Source organism: Sciurus carolinensis, chromosome 2 (assembly GCF_902686445.1).
Source record: "Sciurus carolinensis chromosome 2, mSciCar1.2, whole genome shotgun sequence".
Lineage (NCBI taxonomy): Eukaryota > Metazoa > Chordata > Mammalia > Rodentia > Sciuridae > Sciurus > Sciurus carolinensis.
The window spans coordinates 70,384,175-70,404,836 of record NC_062214.1 but is presented as its reverse complement, the minus strand read 5'-3'; the positions used below and the strand labels follow the sequence as shown (position 1 = coordinate 70,404,836).

The window sequence follows — 20,662 nt, the reverse complement described above, 5'->3', positions numbered from 1 at the left end:
GAACCAACCTTGCATCCCTGGGATAAAACCCACTTGATCGTGGTGCACTATCTTTTTAACATATATTTGTATGCGATTTGTTAAAATTTTGTTGAGAATTTTTGCGTCGATGTTCATTAAGGATATTGGTCTGAAATTTTCTTTCCTCGATGTGTCTCTGTCTGGTTTAGGTATCAGGGTGATATTGGCTTCATAGAACGAGTTTGGGAGGGTTCCCTCCTCTTCTATTTCATGGAATAATTTGAGGAGTATTGGAATGAACTCTTCTTTAAAGGTTTTGTAGAACTCGGCTGAGAACCCATCTGGTCCTTGACTTTTCTTTGTTGGTAGGCTTTTGATGACCTCTTCTATTTCATTGCTTGAAATTGGTTTATTTAAGTTGTGTATGTCCTCCTTGTTCAGTTTAGGTAATTCATATGTCTCCAGAAATTTGTTGATGTCTTCGAGGTTTTCTGTTTTGTTGGAGTATAGATTTTCAAAATAGCTTCTAATTATGTTTTGTATTTCACTCGTGTCTGTTGTGATGTTTCCTTGTTCATTCCGAATTTTAGTAATTTGAGTTTTCTCCCTCTTTCTCTTTGTTAGTGTGGCTAAGGGTTTATCAATTTTATTTATTTTTTCAAAGAACCAACTATTTATTTTGTTAATTTTTCCAATAGTTTCTTTTGTTTCGATTTCGTTGATTTCGGCTCTGATTTTAACTATTTCCTGACTTCTACTACTTTTGGTATTGGTCTGCTCTTATTTTTCTAGCGCTTTGAGCTGTAGTGTTAAGTCGTTTATTTGTTGATTTCTACTTCTTTTTTTGAATGCGCCCCATGAAATAAATCTTCCTCTGAGTACTGCTTTCATAGTGTCCCAGAGATTTTGATATGATGTGTCTTTGTTCTCGTTTACTTCTAAGAATTTTTTTATTTCCCTCCTGATGTCTTCTGTTATCCATTCATCATATAATAGTGTATTATTTAATCTCCAGGTATTGGAGAAGTTTCTGTTTTTTATTCTGTCATTTATTTCTAATTTCAATCCATTATGATCTGATAGAGTACAAGGTAGTATATCTTCTTGTATTTAAAGTGTATTTTTAAAATAGTTTATTAAGGTATAATTTACACATTGTAAAAATTCACCCATTTTGAATATACAATTCAGTAACTTTTATAAAATACACAGAGAAAGTTTTCATCACCTGCAAAATACTTGTGTCCTAGATCCGGGCAGTCACTTATCTACTTTCTATTTGTGTAGATCTGCCTTTTCTATGTATTTCCTATGAGTGTTATCATACAACTTGTGGTCTTTATATATTCTAGGAACAGGTTATTTATGTAATTTGCCAATATTTTCTCCTGCTCTGTGACTTTCTAAATTTTTTCTTTTTTTTTTTTATTATTATAAACAAATGGGATACATGTTGTTTCTCTGTTTGTACATGGAGTTAAGGCATACCATTTGTGTAATCATAAATTTACATAGGGTAATGTTGTTTCATTCATTCTGTTATTTTTTTTCCTTCCCCCCACCCCTCCCACCCCTCTTTTCCCTCTATACAGTCCTTCCTTCCTCCATTCTTACCACCCTCCTTATCCCTAACCCTAAACCTAACCCTAACCCTAACGCTAACCACTCCCACCCCCCATTATATGTCCTCATCCGCTTATCAGCGAGATCATTCATCCTTTAGTTTTTTGAGATTGGCTTATCTCACTTAGCATGATATTCTCCAATTTCATCCATTTGCCTGCAAATACCATAATTTTATCATTCTTCATGGTGGAGTAATATTCCATTGTATATATATGCCACAGTTTGTTTGTCCATTCATCAACTGAAGGGCATCTAGGTTGGTTCCACAATCTGACTATGGTGAATTGAGCAGCAATGAACATTGATGTGGCTGTATCTCTGTAGTATGCTGCTTTTAAGTCCTTTGGGTATAGGCCAAGGAGTGGGATATCTGGGTCAAATGGTGATTCCATTCCAGACTTTCTGAGGAATCTCCATACTGCTTTCCAGAGTGCCTGCACTAATTTGCAACCCCACCAGCATTGTATGAGTGTACCTTTTGCCCCACATCCTCGCCAACACCTATTGTTGCTTGTGTTCTTGATAATCGCCATTCTAATTGGGGTGAGATGAAATCTTAGGGTAGTTTTGATTTGCATTTCTCTTATTACTAGGGATGTTGAACATTTTTTCATATATCTGTTGATTGCTTGTGTATCTTCTGTGAAGTGTCTGTTCATTGCTTTAGCCCATTTGTCGATTGGATTATTTGTATTCTTGGTGTAGAGTTTTTTGAGTTCTTTATAGATTCTGAAAATTAGCGCTCTATCTGAAGTATGAGTGGCAAAGATTTTCTCCCACTCTGTAGGCTCTCTCTTCACATTTCTGATAGTTTCCTTTGCTGAGAGAAAGCTATTTAGTTTGAATCTATCCCAGTTATTGATTCTTGCTTTTTACTTCTTGTGCTATGGGAGTCCTGTTAAGGAAGTCTGATCCTAAGCCAACAAGTTGAAGGTTTGGACCTACTTTTTCTTCTATAAGATGCAGGGTCTCTGGTCTGATTCCAAGGTCCTTGATCCATTTTGAGTTGAGTTTTGTGCAAGGTGAGAGATAGGGGTTTAATTTCATTCTGTTGCACATGGTTTTCCAGTTTTCCCAGCACCATTTGTTGAAGAGGCTATCTTTTCTCCATTGCATATTTTTGGCCCCTTTGTCTAGTATGAGAAAATTGTATTTATTTGGGTTTATGTCCATGTCCTCTATTCTGTACCATTGATCTACCTGTCTATTTTGGTACCAACACCATGCTGTTTTTGTTACTAAATATTTTCTTAATGTCTTTTCAAGCACTACTTTTAAAATTTGAAGTGCTATTTATACATTTTTTTCCTTTCACAGATCATGTTTTTGATGTCATATCTAAGAATTATTTTCCTAACTCAAGTCATGGATATTTTTGTCCTGTGTTTCTCCTACATAGAATTTTTATATAGTTTTAGCTCTTACATTTAAGTCTGTGGTCCATTTTGAATGAATTTTTGCATGTGTTGTGAGGTAAGAGTCTAAATTCATCTTTTTTACATATGGGGATATTAAAATGTCCAGCACATGTGTTGAAAAAATTGTCCTTTCTCTATTAAATTGCCTTGACACATTTGTCAAAAATTATTGACTATGGGCTGGGGAGATAGCTTAGTCCATAGAGTGCTTGCCTTGCAAGCACAAGGCCCTAGGTTCAATCCCCAGCACCGCAAAAAAAAAAAAAAAAAATCATTGACTATAAATGGTAAAGGTTTATTTTTGGACTCTATTTTATTCTACTGATCTTTGGCATTTCTTTTGCCAGTACCATACTGAGTACTGTATAGCTGTATAATAAGTTTTGAAATTGAGACATGTGAGTATTCCAACTTTACTTTTGAAATTGATTTGACTTGTTTGAGATTTTCGTATTTCTATATAACTTTAAACTCAGCAAAAAAATTAAAAATTTTTAAAAATTAAAAAAAAATCCCTACTGGGATGTTGATATAGGAATGTGCTGACCCCGTAGATCAGTGTAGTAAGAATGCCATCAATATTGAATCTGCCATTCTCTATTTGGGTCATTTTTTGTTTTGTCAGCAATATTTTATAATTTTTATTACACAAGTTAGATTTATTAAATCTTAAGTATTTTTAATGACTGTGATTATTTTCTTTTTATTTTCTTTTTCAGGTTTATTGTATACTCGGATTGTTACTGTGTATAGAATTTTTGTGATCTTACTGAATTCATATATTAATTCTAGTAGTTACTTTGTAGCTTCCTTAGGATTTTTTACATATAGAATCTTGTTGGCAAATATAATTTTTATATCCTTTATGATTTGTGTGCCTTTTATTTTTTTTTTCTTGCCTAATTGCTCTGGCTAGAACCTCCAGTACAGGTACTATAGAAGTGTTAAGAGCAGACATCCTTATCTAATTCCCGATCTTAGGGGAAAAGCATTAAGGGTTTTACCATTGAGACTGCTTTTATAGGTATTTTTGTAGATGTCTCTGATCAGGTTGAAGAAATTCCCTCTATTCCTAGTTAGCTGAGAATTTTTATCAGGAATGAATGTAGAATCATGTCAGATGCTTTTCCTGCATCTAACAAAATGATCATGTTGTTACCCTTTATTAATAGGGTGTGTTAATTTGGTTGGCAAAGTTTAACTAGCTTTGTACTCTTGGATCCCTGGAGTAATTTATTAATGTTTTGTTGGTAATTTTTACATCTGTAATCATAAAGGATTTTAGTTGATAGTTTTCTCATTTCTTTGGCTGGCTTCAATATCAAGGTAATTCTGGTCTCACTGAAAAAGACCACAGCTATGAGAGACAGGAAGGAAATACTTATTACCTTTTCAGATAACAGTGGACAGTTACTCTTCCCCATTCACCTCTGAGTCATTATCATATGAAATTGTAGTAGGAAGATTATATTATACTTAGTATCTTTGACAGTAGTACAATGAATTCTATAAGGATTTTCTACAATAAACCATTGAAATTTTAAAACTTTGAGAGATAAGCTGCTATTATCTGGCAAATATTCATATACAAAAGACCATCTCCTACTACTCACTAATTTATCTAAAAGTCTACAGTATTTTAGAATTGCTGAAACCAAGTAAAATTTCCCTCTATAGATTATTTTGAAGCTAACTTTTGCATAGAATACTGAATTATCTAGTGTACTTCCCTTCAGCATGTCTCTGTTGTAATCATTTTCTTTCCATTTTATTGACAGAGGAGGAGGGAAGAGACTTAAGCTGTCTTATAGCTTCTCTTGTTCAAGTGATGCTGGATCCACATTTTAGGACAATTACTGGATTTCAGAGTCTGATACAGAAGGAGTGGGTCATGGCAGGATTTCAGTTCCTAGACAGATGCAACCATTTGAAGAGATCGGAAAAAGAGGTAACAAATCTCCAAGAATTTATAATAACTATGTAGGTGAAAATCACCTCTGGAAGTTCCCATTTCCTTAAAATGGGGTACATGAGTTAAGAACTCGAGTTTTTGAGGGGGGCATTCTTGTAACAGCTGTGGGTTAGTGGCTGCCTTGAACCCATAATTAGGCTGCAGTATCTCATAGGCCAGGCAATGAGTCAGTTTTTACAGGGTGTTTCAGAGAGGACCATTTGACCTGTGACAACACAGGTATAAGAGATGTCAGCAGCAGCTGCTCTGGGACACATACCATGTGGCCTAGAATCTGATGCCAAACTGTTTTTTGAAATGTGGGGAAGTTTTCCAAATGTTGAGCCCAGAAGGTCAAATAAAAAGTTAATTATAGAATTTGGTAGCGTGTTTTTTTTCTAAAGAACTATTTCCAAGACAGGCTTAAATACATATTTGGCTCTTCCCCATTCATACAGAGGCAACCTGTTCTTCTGTCTGCTTTGCAACTTCAACTTATACTTAATAGGCAAATAAAAGTTATGATGTTTATCATGATTAAACATACTTCTTAGGTTTGACGTACATGTTTATTTTATTCACACAGCCTTGGCTGAACTTAGGAGCCAAATGTTTTAGGCTTATCTGTTTTCTTATTAATCGTTTAATATCAGAAATAATTTGGAAATTCATGTGGACAGCATTAAATAATCCCATTGTCTGTATTTGCCAGTCTCCCTTATTTTTGCTCTTCTTGGATGCCACGTGGCAACTCTTAGAACAATACCCAGCAGCCTTTGAGTTTTCTGAGACTTACTTAGCCGTGCTTTGTGATAGTACCCGGATCTCACTGTTCGGCACCTTCCTGTTCAACTCTCCTCACCAACGGGTGAAGCAAAGCACAGTAAGTGACATGGTGGTGACTGTAGCTATGTTTTTTTGTCTTTTTGTTTTTCAACTTTCAAATATAATTGAACTATGGTTAACTGCATATTTTCAAAATATTACCCTTTCAAGCTGAATTTTTTGAATGCATTAAAGACAAAAGTCTAGAAAATTATTTTTTATAAATGAACATTTTGTGTTTTCTCTATAATTCATAATAAACCAATTTAAGAATATAAATTACTTTTAAAAATGATTTTATGTGTTCTATTTAGTTATATACAAAAATAGGATTCATTTTGACATAATTATAAAAATATGGAATATATTTTGTTCTAATTCAGTCTTCAGTATTTCCTCTTTCCCTCTCCTTCCCCCTGTTCCCTTCCTCTACCCTATTGATCTTTCTGCTATTTACTTTTAGTTTTTTGTTTTTTTTTTTTTTTCAATTAGTGTCTTTTGGATGTCCATGATGGTGAGATTCTCTGTGATATATTCACATATGTACATAGAATGCTAAGTCAGATTCATTCCACTGTCTTTCCCTATCTCAACCCTCCTCCCTTCTCTTCATTTCCCCTTGTTTACTCCACTGATCTTTCTTCTATTTTTTTTAATCCTTCCACCATTATTTTTGATTACCTTATGTGTATCAGAAAAAATATTTGACCTTTGATTTTTTGGGACTGGCTTATTTCACATAGCATGATAGTTTCCAGTTGCATCCATTTACTGATAAATGCCATAAACACATTCTTCTTTTTGGCTGAGTGATGCTCCATTGTGTACATATACCACAATTTTCTTTATCCATTCATCTGTTGAAGGGCATCTAGGGTAACACCAGAGCTTGGCTATTGTTGTGCTGCTATAAACAGTATTGTGACATCACTGTAGTATGTTGATTTTACATCTTTTGGATATATACTGAGGAGTGGGATACCTGGGTCACGTGGTAGTTCCATTCCTAATTTTTTGAGTAATCTCCATAATGCTTTCTAGAGTGACTGCACTAATTCACAGTCCCACCAACAAAGTATGAATGTTCCCTTTTCCGTACATTCTCCCCAACATTTATTGTTACTTCCATTCTTGATAATTGCCATTCTGGCTGGAATGAAATGAAATTTCAGTGTACACTGTTTTAATGAGTATTTCCCTAATTGGTAGAGATAGTGAACATTTTTCATATATTTGTTGACTGTATTTCTTCTTTTGAGAAGTGTCTATTTGGTTCCTTTGCCCATTTATTGGTTGGGTTATTTATTTTTTGGTGTTAAGTTTTGAGTTTTTTGTATATCCTGGATGTTAAAGCCCTATCTGAGGTACAGGTGGCAAAGATTTTCTCCCATTTTGTAGGCTCTCTCTTCACATTCTTTGTTTCCTTTCCTGTGAAGAAGCTTTTTAGTTTGATATCATCCCACTTAATTGATTTTTTATTTTACTTCTTGCACTTTAGGAGTCCTTTTTTTTTTTTTTTTTTTGGGTGGTGCTGGGGATTGAACCCAGCGCCTTGTACATGCGAGGCAAGCATTCTACCAACTGAGCTATATCCCCAGCCCACTTTCAGAGTCTTGTTCCTGAGCCAACATGTTGGAGTGTTGGGCCTACATGTTCTTCTATCAGTTGTAGGGTTTCTGATCTAATTCTTAGGTCTTTGATTCACTGTTAACTTTTGTGCAGAGCGAGAGATAAAGGTTAAATTTCATTCTACTACACTTGGATTTCCAGTTCTCCCAGCACCATTTGTTAAAGAGGCTATCCTTTCTCCAAAGTAGATTTTTGGCACCTTTTCTAGTATCAAATAACTATTTATGTGGGTTTGTCTCTGTGTTTTCTATTCTGTTCCAATGGTCTTCATGCCTGTTTTGGTACCAGCACCGTGCTGTTTTTGTTACTATAGCTCTGTATTATAATTTGAGGACTGGTACTGTGAGACTTTCTGCTTTGCTTTTTATACTAAGATTGCTTTAGCTAATTCTGGGTCTCTTATTTTTCCAAATGAATTTCATAACTGCTTTTCCTAGTTCTATGAAGAACATGATTAGAATTTTGATGGGAATTTCATTGACTCTATACATTACTTTTGGCAGTATAGCCATTTTGATAATACTAATTTTGCCTATCCCAGAATATGGGAAGTATTTCCATCTTCTAAGGTCTTCAGTTTCTTTGTGTAGTGTTCTATAGTTTTCATTGTAGAGTTATTTGATTTCTTTTTCTAGATTGATTCCCCCCAAAATTCTTGAGGCTATTGTGAATGGGATAGTTTTCCTAAATTTCTTTTTCAACAAATTCATCATTATAGTGTAGGAACATGACTGATTTATGAGTGTTGACCTTGTGTCATGCTACTTTTGCTGAATTCATTTATGAACTCTAGCAGTCTTCACGTAGAGTTTTTTGGGTCTTTTAAATATAGGATCAAGTTATCAGCAAACAGATAATTTGAGTACTTCTTTTCCTATTGTATTCCTTTAATTTCATTCCCTTGCCTGATTGCTCAGACTAGAGTTTCAAATAGGAATAGGAGTGGTAAAAGTGGGCATCCTTGTCTTGTTCCTATTTTTAAAGGAAGTGCTTTCAGTTTTTCTCTATTCCAAATAATACTGACATTGGTTTTGTCACATATAGCCTTTATAACATTCAGGTAAGTTCCTTCTAGTCCTAGTTTTTCTAGTGTTTGTAACATGAATGGTTGCTGTACTTTGTCAAATGCTTTCTCTGTATCTATTGAGATAATCAGGTTATTCTTGTCCTTAAATCTATTTTTGTGATGAATTACATTTATTGATTTCCATATATTGAACCAACCTTGCATTCCTGGAATGAAACCCACTTGAGCATGATGCACTATCTTTTTAATGTGTTTTTGTATGTGGTTTACCAAAATTTTATTAACAATTTTTGCATCTATGTTCATCAAGGATATTGGTCTGAAGTTTTCTATACTTGATGTGTCCTTGTCTGGTTTTGGTGTCAGGATGATACTGGTTTTGAAGAATGAGTTTGGCAGTGTTCCTTCCTTTTCTATTTGAAGAGGATTGGTAGTAGTTCTTCTTTAAGGATCTTGTAGAACTTAGCTGAGAATCCATCTAGCTCTAGGCTTTTCTTTGTTGGAAGGCTTTTGATAGCTGCTTCAATTTCATTACTTGAAATTGATCTGTTTAAGCTCTCTGTATTCTCATGGTTCAATTTTGGTTGGTTATATGTCTCTAGGAATTTGTCAATATCTTCAAGATTCTCTAGCTTATTGGAGTACAGATTTTCAAAATAGTTTTTGATGATCCTCTGGATTCCAGTAGTGTTTGTAGTGATCTTTCATTTTACATTGCAGGCTTTGATAAGTTGAGTTTTTTCCTTCTTTCTTTTAGTTAGTTTGGCTAAAGTTTTATCATTTTTGTTTATCCTTTCAAAAATTCAACTCTTTGTTTTATCTTCTGTATTTTTTAAATCTCATTTTCATTAATTTTGGCTCTTATTTTAATTATTTCCTGTCTTTTTCTGATTTTGGTGTTGGTTCTTTTTCTAGGGTCTTGAGATGTAGTATTAGATTGTTTATTTGGTATCTTTCTGTTTTTTTAATGTCTGAGCTCAGTGCTATCAGCTTTCCTCCTAGAACTGCCTTCATACTGTCCCTGAGATTTTGATATGTTGTATCACTCTTCTTATTTATTTCTAAGAATTTTTTTATTTCACTCCTGATTTCTTCTGGTATCCATTCATCATTCAAAAGTGTATTTTTTAATCTCCAGGTTTCTGTTTACTGTTGACTTCTAATTTCATTCCATTGTGATCTGATAGATTACAACATATTATCTCTTGTATTTGCGGATTTGGTTTGTGACCTAAAATATGGTCTATTTTAGAGAAAGGTTCACATGCTGGTGAAAAGTGAATTCAGTCAGTAATTGATTAAATATTCTATAGATGTCTGTTAGGTCCATATTATTAATTGTGTTTTTAGTTCTGTAGTCTTTACTTAGTTTTTGTTTGAATGATCTATCTACTGATGAGAGAGGTATATTAAAGTCACCCAGTATTATTACACTGTGGTCTGTTTGATTCTCAAAACTGAGAAGGGTATATTTGATGTATATAGATGTTCCATTGTTTGAGGCATAAATATTTACGATCATTTATCGTAAATGTAAACAGTTTAGACTGTTTACATTGTTATTATTGAAAGATTATTTCTATTTCCTTCCATTTGGATTTATTTTAATGTTTAAATTGGACTTGATTCTCCTTTATTATTCTAGTGTAATTCCTCCATATCCTCTTTTTAAAATTTTTCATTTATTCATAAAATATTTGGTATGTTTTGTAGTACAGACTTTCTAATTATGAATTCTTTTAGCTTCTGTTTTTCTTGAGAGGTTTTTATTTCATATTCAATTCTGAAGCTTAATTTTGCTGGGTGTAGTATTCTTGGTTGGCATACATTTTATTTCAGAGCCTCCTGGCTTTTAGTGTTTGGACTGAGAAATCACTTGAAATTTGGATTGGTTTACATCTAAATGTGACCAGTCATTTTTCTCTTGCAGCTTTAAAAATACTAACCTCATACTGTATATTAGACATTTTCACTGCAACGTATCCTGGAGTGGATCTATTGGATCTTCTATATTTGGAGTCCTAAATGCTTCTTCTATTTGAATTTCCATTTCATTCTTGAGGTTTGGAAGTTTTTCTGATATTATTTAATTGAAAAGATTGTGCATCCATTTAGCTTGTATTTCACAGCTTTCGTCTATCCCAATAAGTAGTCAATTTGTTCTTTTAATGTTATCCCAGATTTCTTGAACATTATGTTGATGGAATATCTTTTCTTCATGGTTGACTTTATTTTTAAGATTATATACTTTGTCTTCAAGGCCTAAAAATCTACCTTCAATGTGCTCTGATCTATTTGTGATGCTTTTCATTGAATTTTTAAAGTGGTTTATTCTTTCATTCTTCATTTCTGTTTGGTTCTTTTTCAGAATCTCTATCTCTTCATTGAAGTGATCTTTCCCTTCCTGTATTTTCTCTCTGATTTCACTCCTTACATCTTCTTCTAATTCATAGAACATTTTAACTATGAACTTTCCAAATTCTTTCTCTGACATCTCCTCCACTGTGGTGTCAATGAAGTCAGTTGTTGAAGCATTATGGGCTGTTTGTGATGATTTGTTTCCTTGCTTTTTCATTGTATAGTTTGTATGTCTACTCATCTATTGGTATAGTTCTCACTTCTTTTTTTAAAATTATTTTATTTTATTTCTTCTAATTAGTTGTCCATGACAGAAGAATGCATTTATACATTATGATATATCATACATACAAGTATAGTCTCTCATTTTTCTGATTATACATATTGCAGGTAGTTCTCACTTCTTAAACAAAGGACTCCCATGCAAGCTTCTTTCTCTTAAGAGCCCTCTCAATTCTGCTTTTCCTTTGTTACCTTCTTTCTCTGCTTTGAGGAGTTCAGGACTCACCGCCTAGTTTACTTACACCATCTTCCAGTCCACTGATCAAGAATGTAAATTTCTTAAATCAACTTAGGTGCTTTGGGGTTTATATTTTCACATTTGGGTTGGTTAAAAAAAAAGATGTTTTTTGAAGACAATGTTATAAGGCTATTATCTCCTAAGTCAGTAGAAATAAGGTGTGCAATAAAAGATTATTTCTCTTTGAGAGTCAAGGAGAAGGAGGTTTGAAAATGAAATGTAGAGACCAGATGTGGTGGCACATACCTGTAATTCCAGTGACTTGGGAGGCCGAAGCAGGAGGATTCTAAATTTGAGCCAGCTCAGGCAAATTAGCAAGGCCTGAAAAGTAATTTAGCGAGACCTTGTCTCAATAAAAAATGAAAAGAACTGGGAATGTAGCTCAATGGTAAAGTGCCCCTGGGTTAAATCCCCAGTTCCAAAGAAAAGAAATGAAGTGTGTAGAAATAGCACTGGACTGAAACTCTGTAAATATGCCCTTACCATGTATTCTCAGAGTCCCTTGTGTCACATGACATTTCACTATTAGGTAGGGTTTTAAGTTTTTAGTAACATTAATTGACCTACAGTAAGAGTCAATTAGGACTAAGGAGAGTCTCATACCAAACTAGAAATTTTCTCCTGCATGATGTAGGTAGAAACCTTCCTGAACCATAAGTTGTATCTACCTTCCATCCAATGAGCCAACAGTATCATCCATAAATGCTGCAGTGACCATGGACAGAAACCAAATGGCAGCCCATATAAGCTTGACGGAGACTAAAGGAGAAGGGAATTTTCATCACAGTGAGCTCTCTATTAATGTCCTGGTCTATAAAAAATTCTTAGTCTCCAGTCCACTCAGGATTAAATTGTTAGTCCTGGTTCACCATCTCTAAAGTAGATCCATCAATCTAACAGTAATGCTTTTGGCCTTATTGTACAAGGTAAAAACATTTTGTAAATTGTGAAATGTTTTATAAGTTATCTGGAGAAAAAGGAGTTTTTCTGGATTATAGATGTGAAAGACAAAATGGAGTATTAGGACTCAGAATAGGGAGAATTTCATTAATGAGCATCCCAAAGAAAAGGACTGAACCTGGGGTTTGATTACAGAGGCAGAAAATGGGCTGTGTGAGGGAGGTTGGAGGCAGATCTCATTGCAGGCATAGGAGCCAGTTCTCAGAACACAGAGGCAAGGAAGGAAGGATGGCCCAGCATTGCTACTTTTCAGAGCTCAGGACTCAGAGAAACTCAGTCCTCTTCGTATTTTAGATTGAATACCTTGGGAGGGAAATTTTTATAAATCCTTCTTCCTTAAAAAGATTGAATCTTCCCAAACACTGTACTAAGAACCAGTGATGAACTGAGAGTCATGTAAAGCCAGGAAGACTTATTCATTCCTAAAATAATGTTCTTCCAGTTTCTTATACACACTCATCATTTTCATGCCTTTCCTTACTGAAAACCCATCCTTTCCTGGGCTCTGCTTGCCCCTCAGCTCTCTCCACTCTTTCCCTTTGCTGGCCTGCACACACAGCTGTGCACCCATGCACAAAGACACACAGGGTGAGCGTGGGAAAGGGACAGGAGGTCAGGAGGTTTACCACCACATTTGACTAAAATGTCCAATGAGAGAACATTGGCTTTGGGGTCCTGGTGACACTGCAGTGCTTTGGGTGGACTCCTTTATGGGCCCAGAAACACTGCTGCTTACTCCTACTGCTTGGCTAGATTCTGGATATGTCAAGATTTGCTGACATACAGATCTTTATTTATAAAAGATAGAATATTCTGTAGTATTGCATTTGCTTTCTGTTTTATGTCCTAATGCTGTATTTTTAAAATTTGGCTAATTCAAAAGTTGTTTCTCAGACACATACTATCATGACTCTCTCCTGGGAACTATCTATCACCCAAGTCATGATTCTTCATACAACTGCTGTCCTCTGCCCCTTCTACACATACCATAAGCCAATGGTGGTTCCTGTTTTTTTCCATTCTGAGGCCATCTTAGACGTTAGTGGTCAGGGACTGTTTGTGTAAAGTCTGATTTTCTTTGGAGATAAATATTTTCAATTTTCACATTTTAAAAAAAAGGTGATTATTTTCAATATACTTTGCCAAGGAATATTAAAAGTGATTCCATTTTACTTGATTTCAACAATTTAAAGAAGATGGGTTATTTTTATCCATCCGTATGTAGGATAAAATTTCAAATAACTAAAAAAATTGTTAAGTACATTTGGTGCTTAATGGATTTTTTACATGTTTGAAATATTTGAAATAGAATATTTTGTAAAACCTTTTTTTTTTTTTAAATTCCTGGCCATTTCATAGCTTACCTGGTTTTTTCTTTTTTTTTCTTTTGATGATTCTAAGCCATCATTGCAGCAAAGAATATATCTGGCTGTGATACAGCCACAGCCTCCTAATCTCTGTACCTTTATGCCTAAGAACATTTATTCTTTGCCTTTTGACTAATTTCTTAAAACAAACTTAGTTTTGTTTTGTAGAAAATTTGTAAAGCATTGAAAGATACAGAACAAAAAATAAAAGTCAATCATTTCCTACAATCCAGAGACTCAGTATTACATATTATTTCCTCCAGGAAACTTCTATATACACTTGAGGTAGCCTGCTTTTGTCACTTAGCTAAGATGAGGGTCCTTTCTCCACATTGCTAAAGGTGAGTCCTTAGTTTGAGCTTTTGATGGGCTGCCATCCAGAGGCACCCTGTGCCCACCTCCATAGTGAGGGCCTGGATAACACCCCATGGCCTTGAGTTGTCTCCATTTGTTGTGATGGAAACCAGATCACCAGGCTGCATCAGTCCAGAGTGGGCGCTTTGGCACATTCTAAGATTTTTATGGTATCTTATTAACATCCTTATTGCCTTCCTGCTTTGGAGGCAGGGAGTTCACTGAAGGGTCTGTTGCACTCACTCAAAGGGCAATAAGTACTGCTCTGGGGGTTTTGAGTGTTCTAGTTCAGAATCTTTCACCTGTGTGATGATGAGGGCTCATCAAAAGAAAGGAACCGAAATGAGAAAATCTTCAGTTGTGCATCCTTTCACGCATGTTCAAATGTTTTACTTTGCAGGAATTTGCTATAAGCAAAAATATCCAACTGGGTGATGAAAAGGGCTTAAAATTCCCCTCAGTTTGGGACTGGTCTCTTCAGTTCACAGCAAAGGACCGCACGCTTTTCCATAACCCCTTCTACATTGGAAAGAGCACGCCTTGCATACAGAATGGCTCTATGAAGTCTTTTAAGCGAACAAAGGTAAATTACAACAGGGCACCACCCACAGAAACCTCATGTTGGCTCACACATAACCAAACATACCTTTTTCAGAACACAGGTATTAAAAGTAGTCATTCCACTGATCTTTCTTCTAAATTTTATGGCCCCAAAGGCAATGGAGTAAATCTGATCTAACATTTCTTATGTACATATACCACAGTGAATCTCACCATCATGTACATCCTTAAGACACTAATTAAAAAAAAAAAAAAAACTAAAAGTAAATAGCAGAAAGATCAGTAGAATAGAGGGAAGGGAACAAGGTGTGGGAGGGAGGGATGGGAAGGGGAAGTGCTGGGGACTGAATTAGAACAAATGATATAATTATGCCAAAATGAGTTCTGTTGTCATGTGTGACTATAAAGAATCAATTAAAAAAACCAAAATTGCTATTTAGAGGTATATTAATGAGAGCCATAGTCAGAGATGAGTACTTGTTCCTAGAAAGACTTGAAAGGACATAGCAAATATGATAAACTGAAGATCTCTCTAAAAGAAAAGAATTCTTAATAAACAACAACAACAAAAAAACAATAAAAAAGTAAAGTCACTTCCCAAGTAACACTGTTAATGTAGGGTTTTGAGGGATCATTTCCTTTTTAACTAACAGGACCATATCTTGACATTTCTTCTTGGTGTGTGATTTGAAAGCCTAATCAGCATCTGAGTTGGCAGATCATATTCTGAACCTAGAGTCCTGTTTTCTGGAACACATCTAGTCTGCCAATTCTTTCTAGAATTAGCCAGGTCTAGTATTTTGTTGTTGTTGTTTTGTTTTGTTTTTATTTTTTCCTAATTCAGAAGTCATAAATGTGCACTCAAGCAAATTAATAGAGGATTACTCACCTCCCTAGCTCCATTCAGGTTTTGGAGCCTTAAGGAGAGAACCACTGAAAACAGTGTAATTCTGAGGAAGGAGAATTGGAATAAGCATTATAAGGGAAGGAATGAAAATGTTCTCTGCAGCTGAAATTTCATCCATTTACCATAAATACTGAGTTTATGTTTGCCATTGCACCTTTTGTCTTTCTTAAAAAGGGATGCTTAAAAAAAAAAAAAAAAAAAAGGGGGGGATGCTTCAGGACAATAATGCTAAGATCTGTCTCTCTTCTCTGTAGAAAAACTACAGCTCCACACTAAGAGGAATGCCATCTTCCATAAAGAATGGAATCGTCAGTGACCAAGAATTATTGCCCAGGAGAAATTCACTAATATTAAAACTAAAACCAGACCCACTTCAGCACACCGACAGCCAGAACAGTGATATGGAACAATATTTTAGAGAGTGGTTTTCCAAACCAGCTGACCTACATGGGGTTATTCTGCCACATCTTTCTGGAACACACATAAAACTGTGGAAACTGTGTTACTTCCGCTGGATTCCCGAGGCTCAGATCAATCTGGGGGGCTCCATCACCGCCTTTCACAAGCTCTCTCTTCTGGCTGATGAAGTAGATGTGCTCAGTAGGATGCTGCGGCAGCAGCGGAGCGGCCCCTTGGAAGCCTGCTATGCAGAGCTGGACCACAGCAGGATGTATTTCAGAGCCAGCGGCCCTCATGACACCTCTGGGACACCAGAGTTTCTCTCCTCTTCCTTTCCATTTTCTCCTGTAGGAAATCTGTGCAGACGAAGTATTTTGGGAACGCCATTAAGCAAATTTTTAAGTGGGGCCAAAATATGGTTATCTACTGAGACACTTGCAAATGAAGACTAAAAATGTAGTATTTTCTGAACATTTTGAGGGAAACTGTATAAAATTTCCCTCTGAATCAAAATTATTAACCTAGGCATTTAAAACTGATAATTTTATATGTGAGAATAATAGATGAAATTTGCACTAATATTTAAAAATATGTTGAATCATTCTCCCTTCACAGTTGCTTTAAGAGAAATGTAATTTTTGTTTTTTGTGTTCTCCTTCTATTGTTATAGTTCTGGCTCATTTTAGGTGATGTGCAGACAACATTCTCCATTCTTATAACTGTGATGAAACTAATCAGGTTTTCTCTACTATATTTATTTTGTTTGCATTCATTCTTCATTCCCCCTACTAAAGTTTACCGGATACTTGATCAGGTTAGCAACCTAAGGAAGTAGACATCAGGAAAGTTAAGAAATTAGTATTTAGTATATTTCCAGGAACATCCAGTAAAACCCCCAAGACTTCAGTAGGTATTCCTGTATTTTTTTCTGGTCACTTTCTGTTTCTCTAATTGAGTTCAATTCATTCATTGTGTTGAGGCCAAATTTATTATTTTCAACCACCTGGTTTGGGTCCTTAGATCACGGTGTTTTGAAATCAAGTTTGCTTTTAACTCCACAGGACTAACTTTAAAATGATGTGCACTGTAGCTTTCAAGAATTCTCTATAGATAATAAAACAGAAGTGCCTTTGACATTAAGATATTACAGAGGAAATTCTAATTTCACTTTTTAAAATTAGGGGGTTAAAATATCACACTGCATATTGAAAATAGAGTTTTCATACTAAGCTTCATAACAGTAGCCAGGAGTTCCCAAAACCACATTTCTGACCCTTTGAGTATCACCAAGGACACAGCAGCCTGTGGAGTGCTGATCCTGAGAAGTTCCTCAGGCCTCCCAGCCTTAGCTCTGGCGGGTGGTGCCTAGACAGGAGAGTGCTATCTGCATAGACCACAAGGCCAGCTTGGAGGCATCCCTGGCTTCCCTGTCAGCATTCCCAGCCTGGTAAAGTGTTGCTGGCCGGCACCCCACAGAAGTAACTCGTGAGGTCGCAAGTGAGGGCACCTGCACAGAAGTTCTCTTAAAGTCCTTAATGCTTAGGAATAAAGAACAGGAGAAATGAAAGTGGACCTCTCTCAAAATACTGCTATTCTAATAAATAAAGAACTCCCTCACATCTTTCCTGACTTTTGACAGCAATATTAACAGGAGACCAATGTTTAAAAAGGTGTATTCCTGGTCTGAAATTCTCTTGTTTTCAAACTATGACAGGAACCTAGCCAGTTTTGCAAGGTCACAGCTTAAGCTCCTTATAGTGGTGGCATTGGTAGTGGCATTTCGTGCCATTCCCCGCACATATGATCAACATACCCCCATCTGTTTAAAGGATACACGTATTCAAATCTGACTGTTAAGAGTTTCTTAAACTGCCATCTTAAGAGTTTGAAAATTTCTAAAGTGTCTAGTTAACTTATTTCCTTTCCTAAAACAAATGTTTTCAGAATAGTTTTACCTGTATGTGTACTAAATAGTTATTTTTACTTTAATTGTTTGCCTTTTAAAAATTGTTTGATAATGTTTCTGGATTTAACAGGACAGAAGTTCTTTAAAATGTTTTAGGAAATTCATCATTTTGTGGATAAACCCAATGTTTTCAAAGCCAAATTGTTGCCTAGAAAAGAAGGGCTATTTTTAGTATGTACAAATAACATTATTGTCATTAGAGATTTTATAATCCTTGATTAGAAACCAGCCCTAACCCCCTTAAAACACCACAGTGTTTTCTGCCATTGAAATTTTAACAATTCCCACTTCTTTACTAAGCTGCTTTTTTATTATTACAGATTGTTCTAAATTTATTTTTTAATTGATCATCTATTTCTGTATCATTTTCTTTCCTCACACATTTATTTCAACTCCTCTAGATTTTTGTTTTTGTGTGTGAATTTACATGTTTAAAAGATTAGGTACTATTAATACTGTTTTAAAATAGAAAATGCATATTTTTGTATGATACTCAAATGTAGTAAAATATGGGTTTTTGTTTTATTTTTACTGAATAGTTGTTATTATCATGATTATTGTGCCACAGTTCATTGTGCATAATATGAAAAACAACTATTAACAGCCTTAAGTCTGGGTCATTATAAAGCTGCTTGGCATCTCTGCGAACAAAAAAAGACACTGTGGTGACAGAAGTGGTAAACATGGCTGCATGCAGTCTACCAAAGAGCTCGACAACCCTAGCCCCCACAGCCCTGTGGAGCCTGTGCGGATGGAATCACGGCAAAGGCCAGATGGCATTGGACTTCCTGGTGTCACACTTCAAGATATACAGTGTCCTGCTATTGTTTTATGATGGGAACCAATCTTAAAACCAAAATTGTCTAACTAACTTTATTTAAGGAAAGGATATTAATTTGTACTAACAGGGTGAAAACTGATCAACACATCCTTCAACAAAATCTGCTTGCTGCAGCAGTAACTTCAAGTAGTTAAAACTTGACTTAGAAAACAAGAACCTTTGTGCCTAAAACTGATGACTTGAGCTGAAGTAGGATGAACAGAAAGATCTTGTTCAACAGAATGAATGTGAAGGAAATTTTGATGCTGAATAAAATTTCCATGAAATTATTTGTTGTAGTTATCAACATGAAATCTGCAAGAACACAGTGACTGAAGATCTCTAAATACCTCTCTTACCTGTACCTGCATCATCCACACAGGATTTTGCTTGCCCTCTAAAATGGGTTTGTGATCAGTAACAATTTTAACATCAGGTCAGAAATGGCTATAGTTAGGCCATGTGGGTATTAATAGACTATGTCTAACTGGTCCTTCCATTTAATACATACAAAAATTGGGAGTTAAATTTCCCCCAGAAAGTCCCAGTCTGTGGGAGACCAGGAGTCTAGTCCGAGTCCTGGGTGGTTTGTTTAAATCACCTTCCTACCATGCCCGAGACCCAACAATGGTGATGAGCAGTCCTGTTTTGACAAAACTGCCACTAACTTGGCTAGTAGGGATGTTTCTAAACAGAACCAGGAGGTAGAACTGCCTTGAAAAAGACTGCTCGTGCCATTAGTGATACTGCCCCAACTGGTAAGAGTAAGCATCTACAGATGCCATAAGAAGTTAAGAACTTCATGAGAACTGTTTAATTCCTAAGGCAATCGGAATCTCTACTGTTGTTTCTGCCTTTCACAGGTCATCACAAAACAAGAATATTTAATATCTAAATGTGTAAGAGTATAGAAAAACTTGAATTCAAGAATCTTTGTTTCCAAAATACTTATTAGAAACATTGTTTATGCTACTTTTATAAAAGACCTAAAACTGAAAGCTGTGAATCATGTTTGCATTTTTGTTTTTGTTTTTATTTTTTTTACATCTAATTTAATGGCATAGATGTATCCAGCTCCCAAAATGGCCACCAGGGTTTTGACCTTTACCCACTGTGGAATCAATTCATGTATTCAAGCAGACACCAAGTTCTCTGAGAAACAGACACTACACAATGATGAATAATTCAGGTTTATAATTGACAACAAAATCAAAATTAAATAAAATGTAATACTGCTTTATGCTTTTGGAAATCTTAATGTGTGACTAAATATTTCCAATTCGATGGCTTTAGCTGAGGCCTTTGCTCTTAGCTCCAACTGCAACCACATGACAGACTTCTACTTCAGCCCCCAACTTCTGCAGTTCATCCAACCAGATCATTTGCTTTTGTGAAAGTCGATCATTGGGGCCTTTAACTTCTACCAACTGGAAGATAAATTTTTAAAAATTAGTATTTTACTGAAAGGGAACAGTTAACAGATACTAGCTATAGTCATTTTCAATGGCAACTATTTATAAATGGCTTACTCTATTATACCACTATGTATACAAGCAATATATACGTAGAAAAATTGAGAAATTTATCTGTTCTGTAGAAACTAAGCAGTTCTTCACAAAAGAATTTGTAAATTGATTCTTAGTATAAAGCTACTGAAAATTTATTTTAAAGCATGATTGGGTTGTTACTTCCCTGCTTAAAATCATCCAATTACTTGTTATATTTACAGCTGAATCTAAATTTCTTATCCCAACCTACAAAACTAGGATCTGGTCTCTGCCATTCATTTCAAAGGCCTCCTTTCAGATTAACCTCTACCCTTTCTAAGGGCCCTCATACTGTTCCTCTTTAAGGACATTTCTTCCTGTTCTTCACATGCCTGATTTCTTGTCTTTCAAGGTCTTCAAGATGGCTTAAACCCATCTCACGGGTCCACCATATCTCTAAGGAGATATATAGAGCTTCATGCACTTACTTATTTCATGGCAGTTTATCACAAGATAAATATTTTTA

General features: G+C 35.3%; 2 protein-coding genes across 3 annotated transcripts in view; one reads left to right on the top strand and one right to left on the bottom strand.

Annotated features, from left to right (window-relative positions):
- Mtmr10 (myotubularin related protein 10) overlaps positions 1-20,075 on the top strand; it is an 82,490-nt gene extending 62,415 nt beyond the window's left edge. Inside the window, exons 13-16 of one of the 2 annotated variants that reach the window (XM_047537911.1) lie at positions 4,784-4,953; positions 5,669-5,839; positions 14,397-14,579; positions 15,719-20,072. In XM_047537911.1, the coding sequence (XP_047393867.1) occupies positions 4,784-4,953; positions 5,669-5,839; positions 14,397-14,579; positions 15,719-16,315 (1,121 nt within the window). In that variant the 3' untranslated portion in view covers positions 16,316-20,072. Of the gene's footprint in view, positions 1-4,783; positions 4,954-5,668; positions 5,840-14,396; positions 14,580-15,718 lie in introns of both variants that reach the window. The other variant, XM_047537913.1, reaches the window with a different exon arrangement.
- Fan1 (FANCD2 and FANCI associated nuclease 1) overlaps positions 19,829-20,662 on the bottom strand; it is a 40,425-nt gene continuing 39,591 nt past the window's right edge. Inside the window, exon 13 of the mRNA XM_047537909.1 lies at positions 19,829-20,076. Within this exon, the coding sequence (XP_047393865.1) occupies positions 19,939-20,076 (138 nt within the window). The 3' untranslated portion in view covers positions 19,829-19,938. The remainder of the gene's footprint in view (positions 20,077-20,662) is intronic.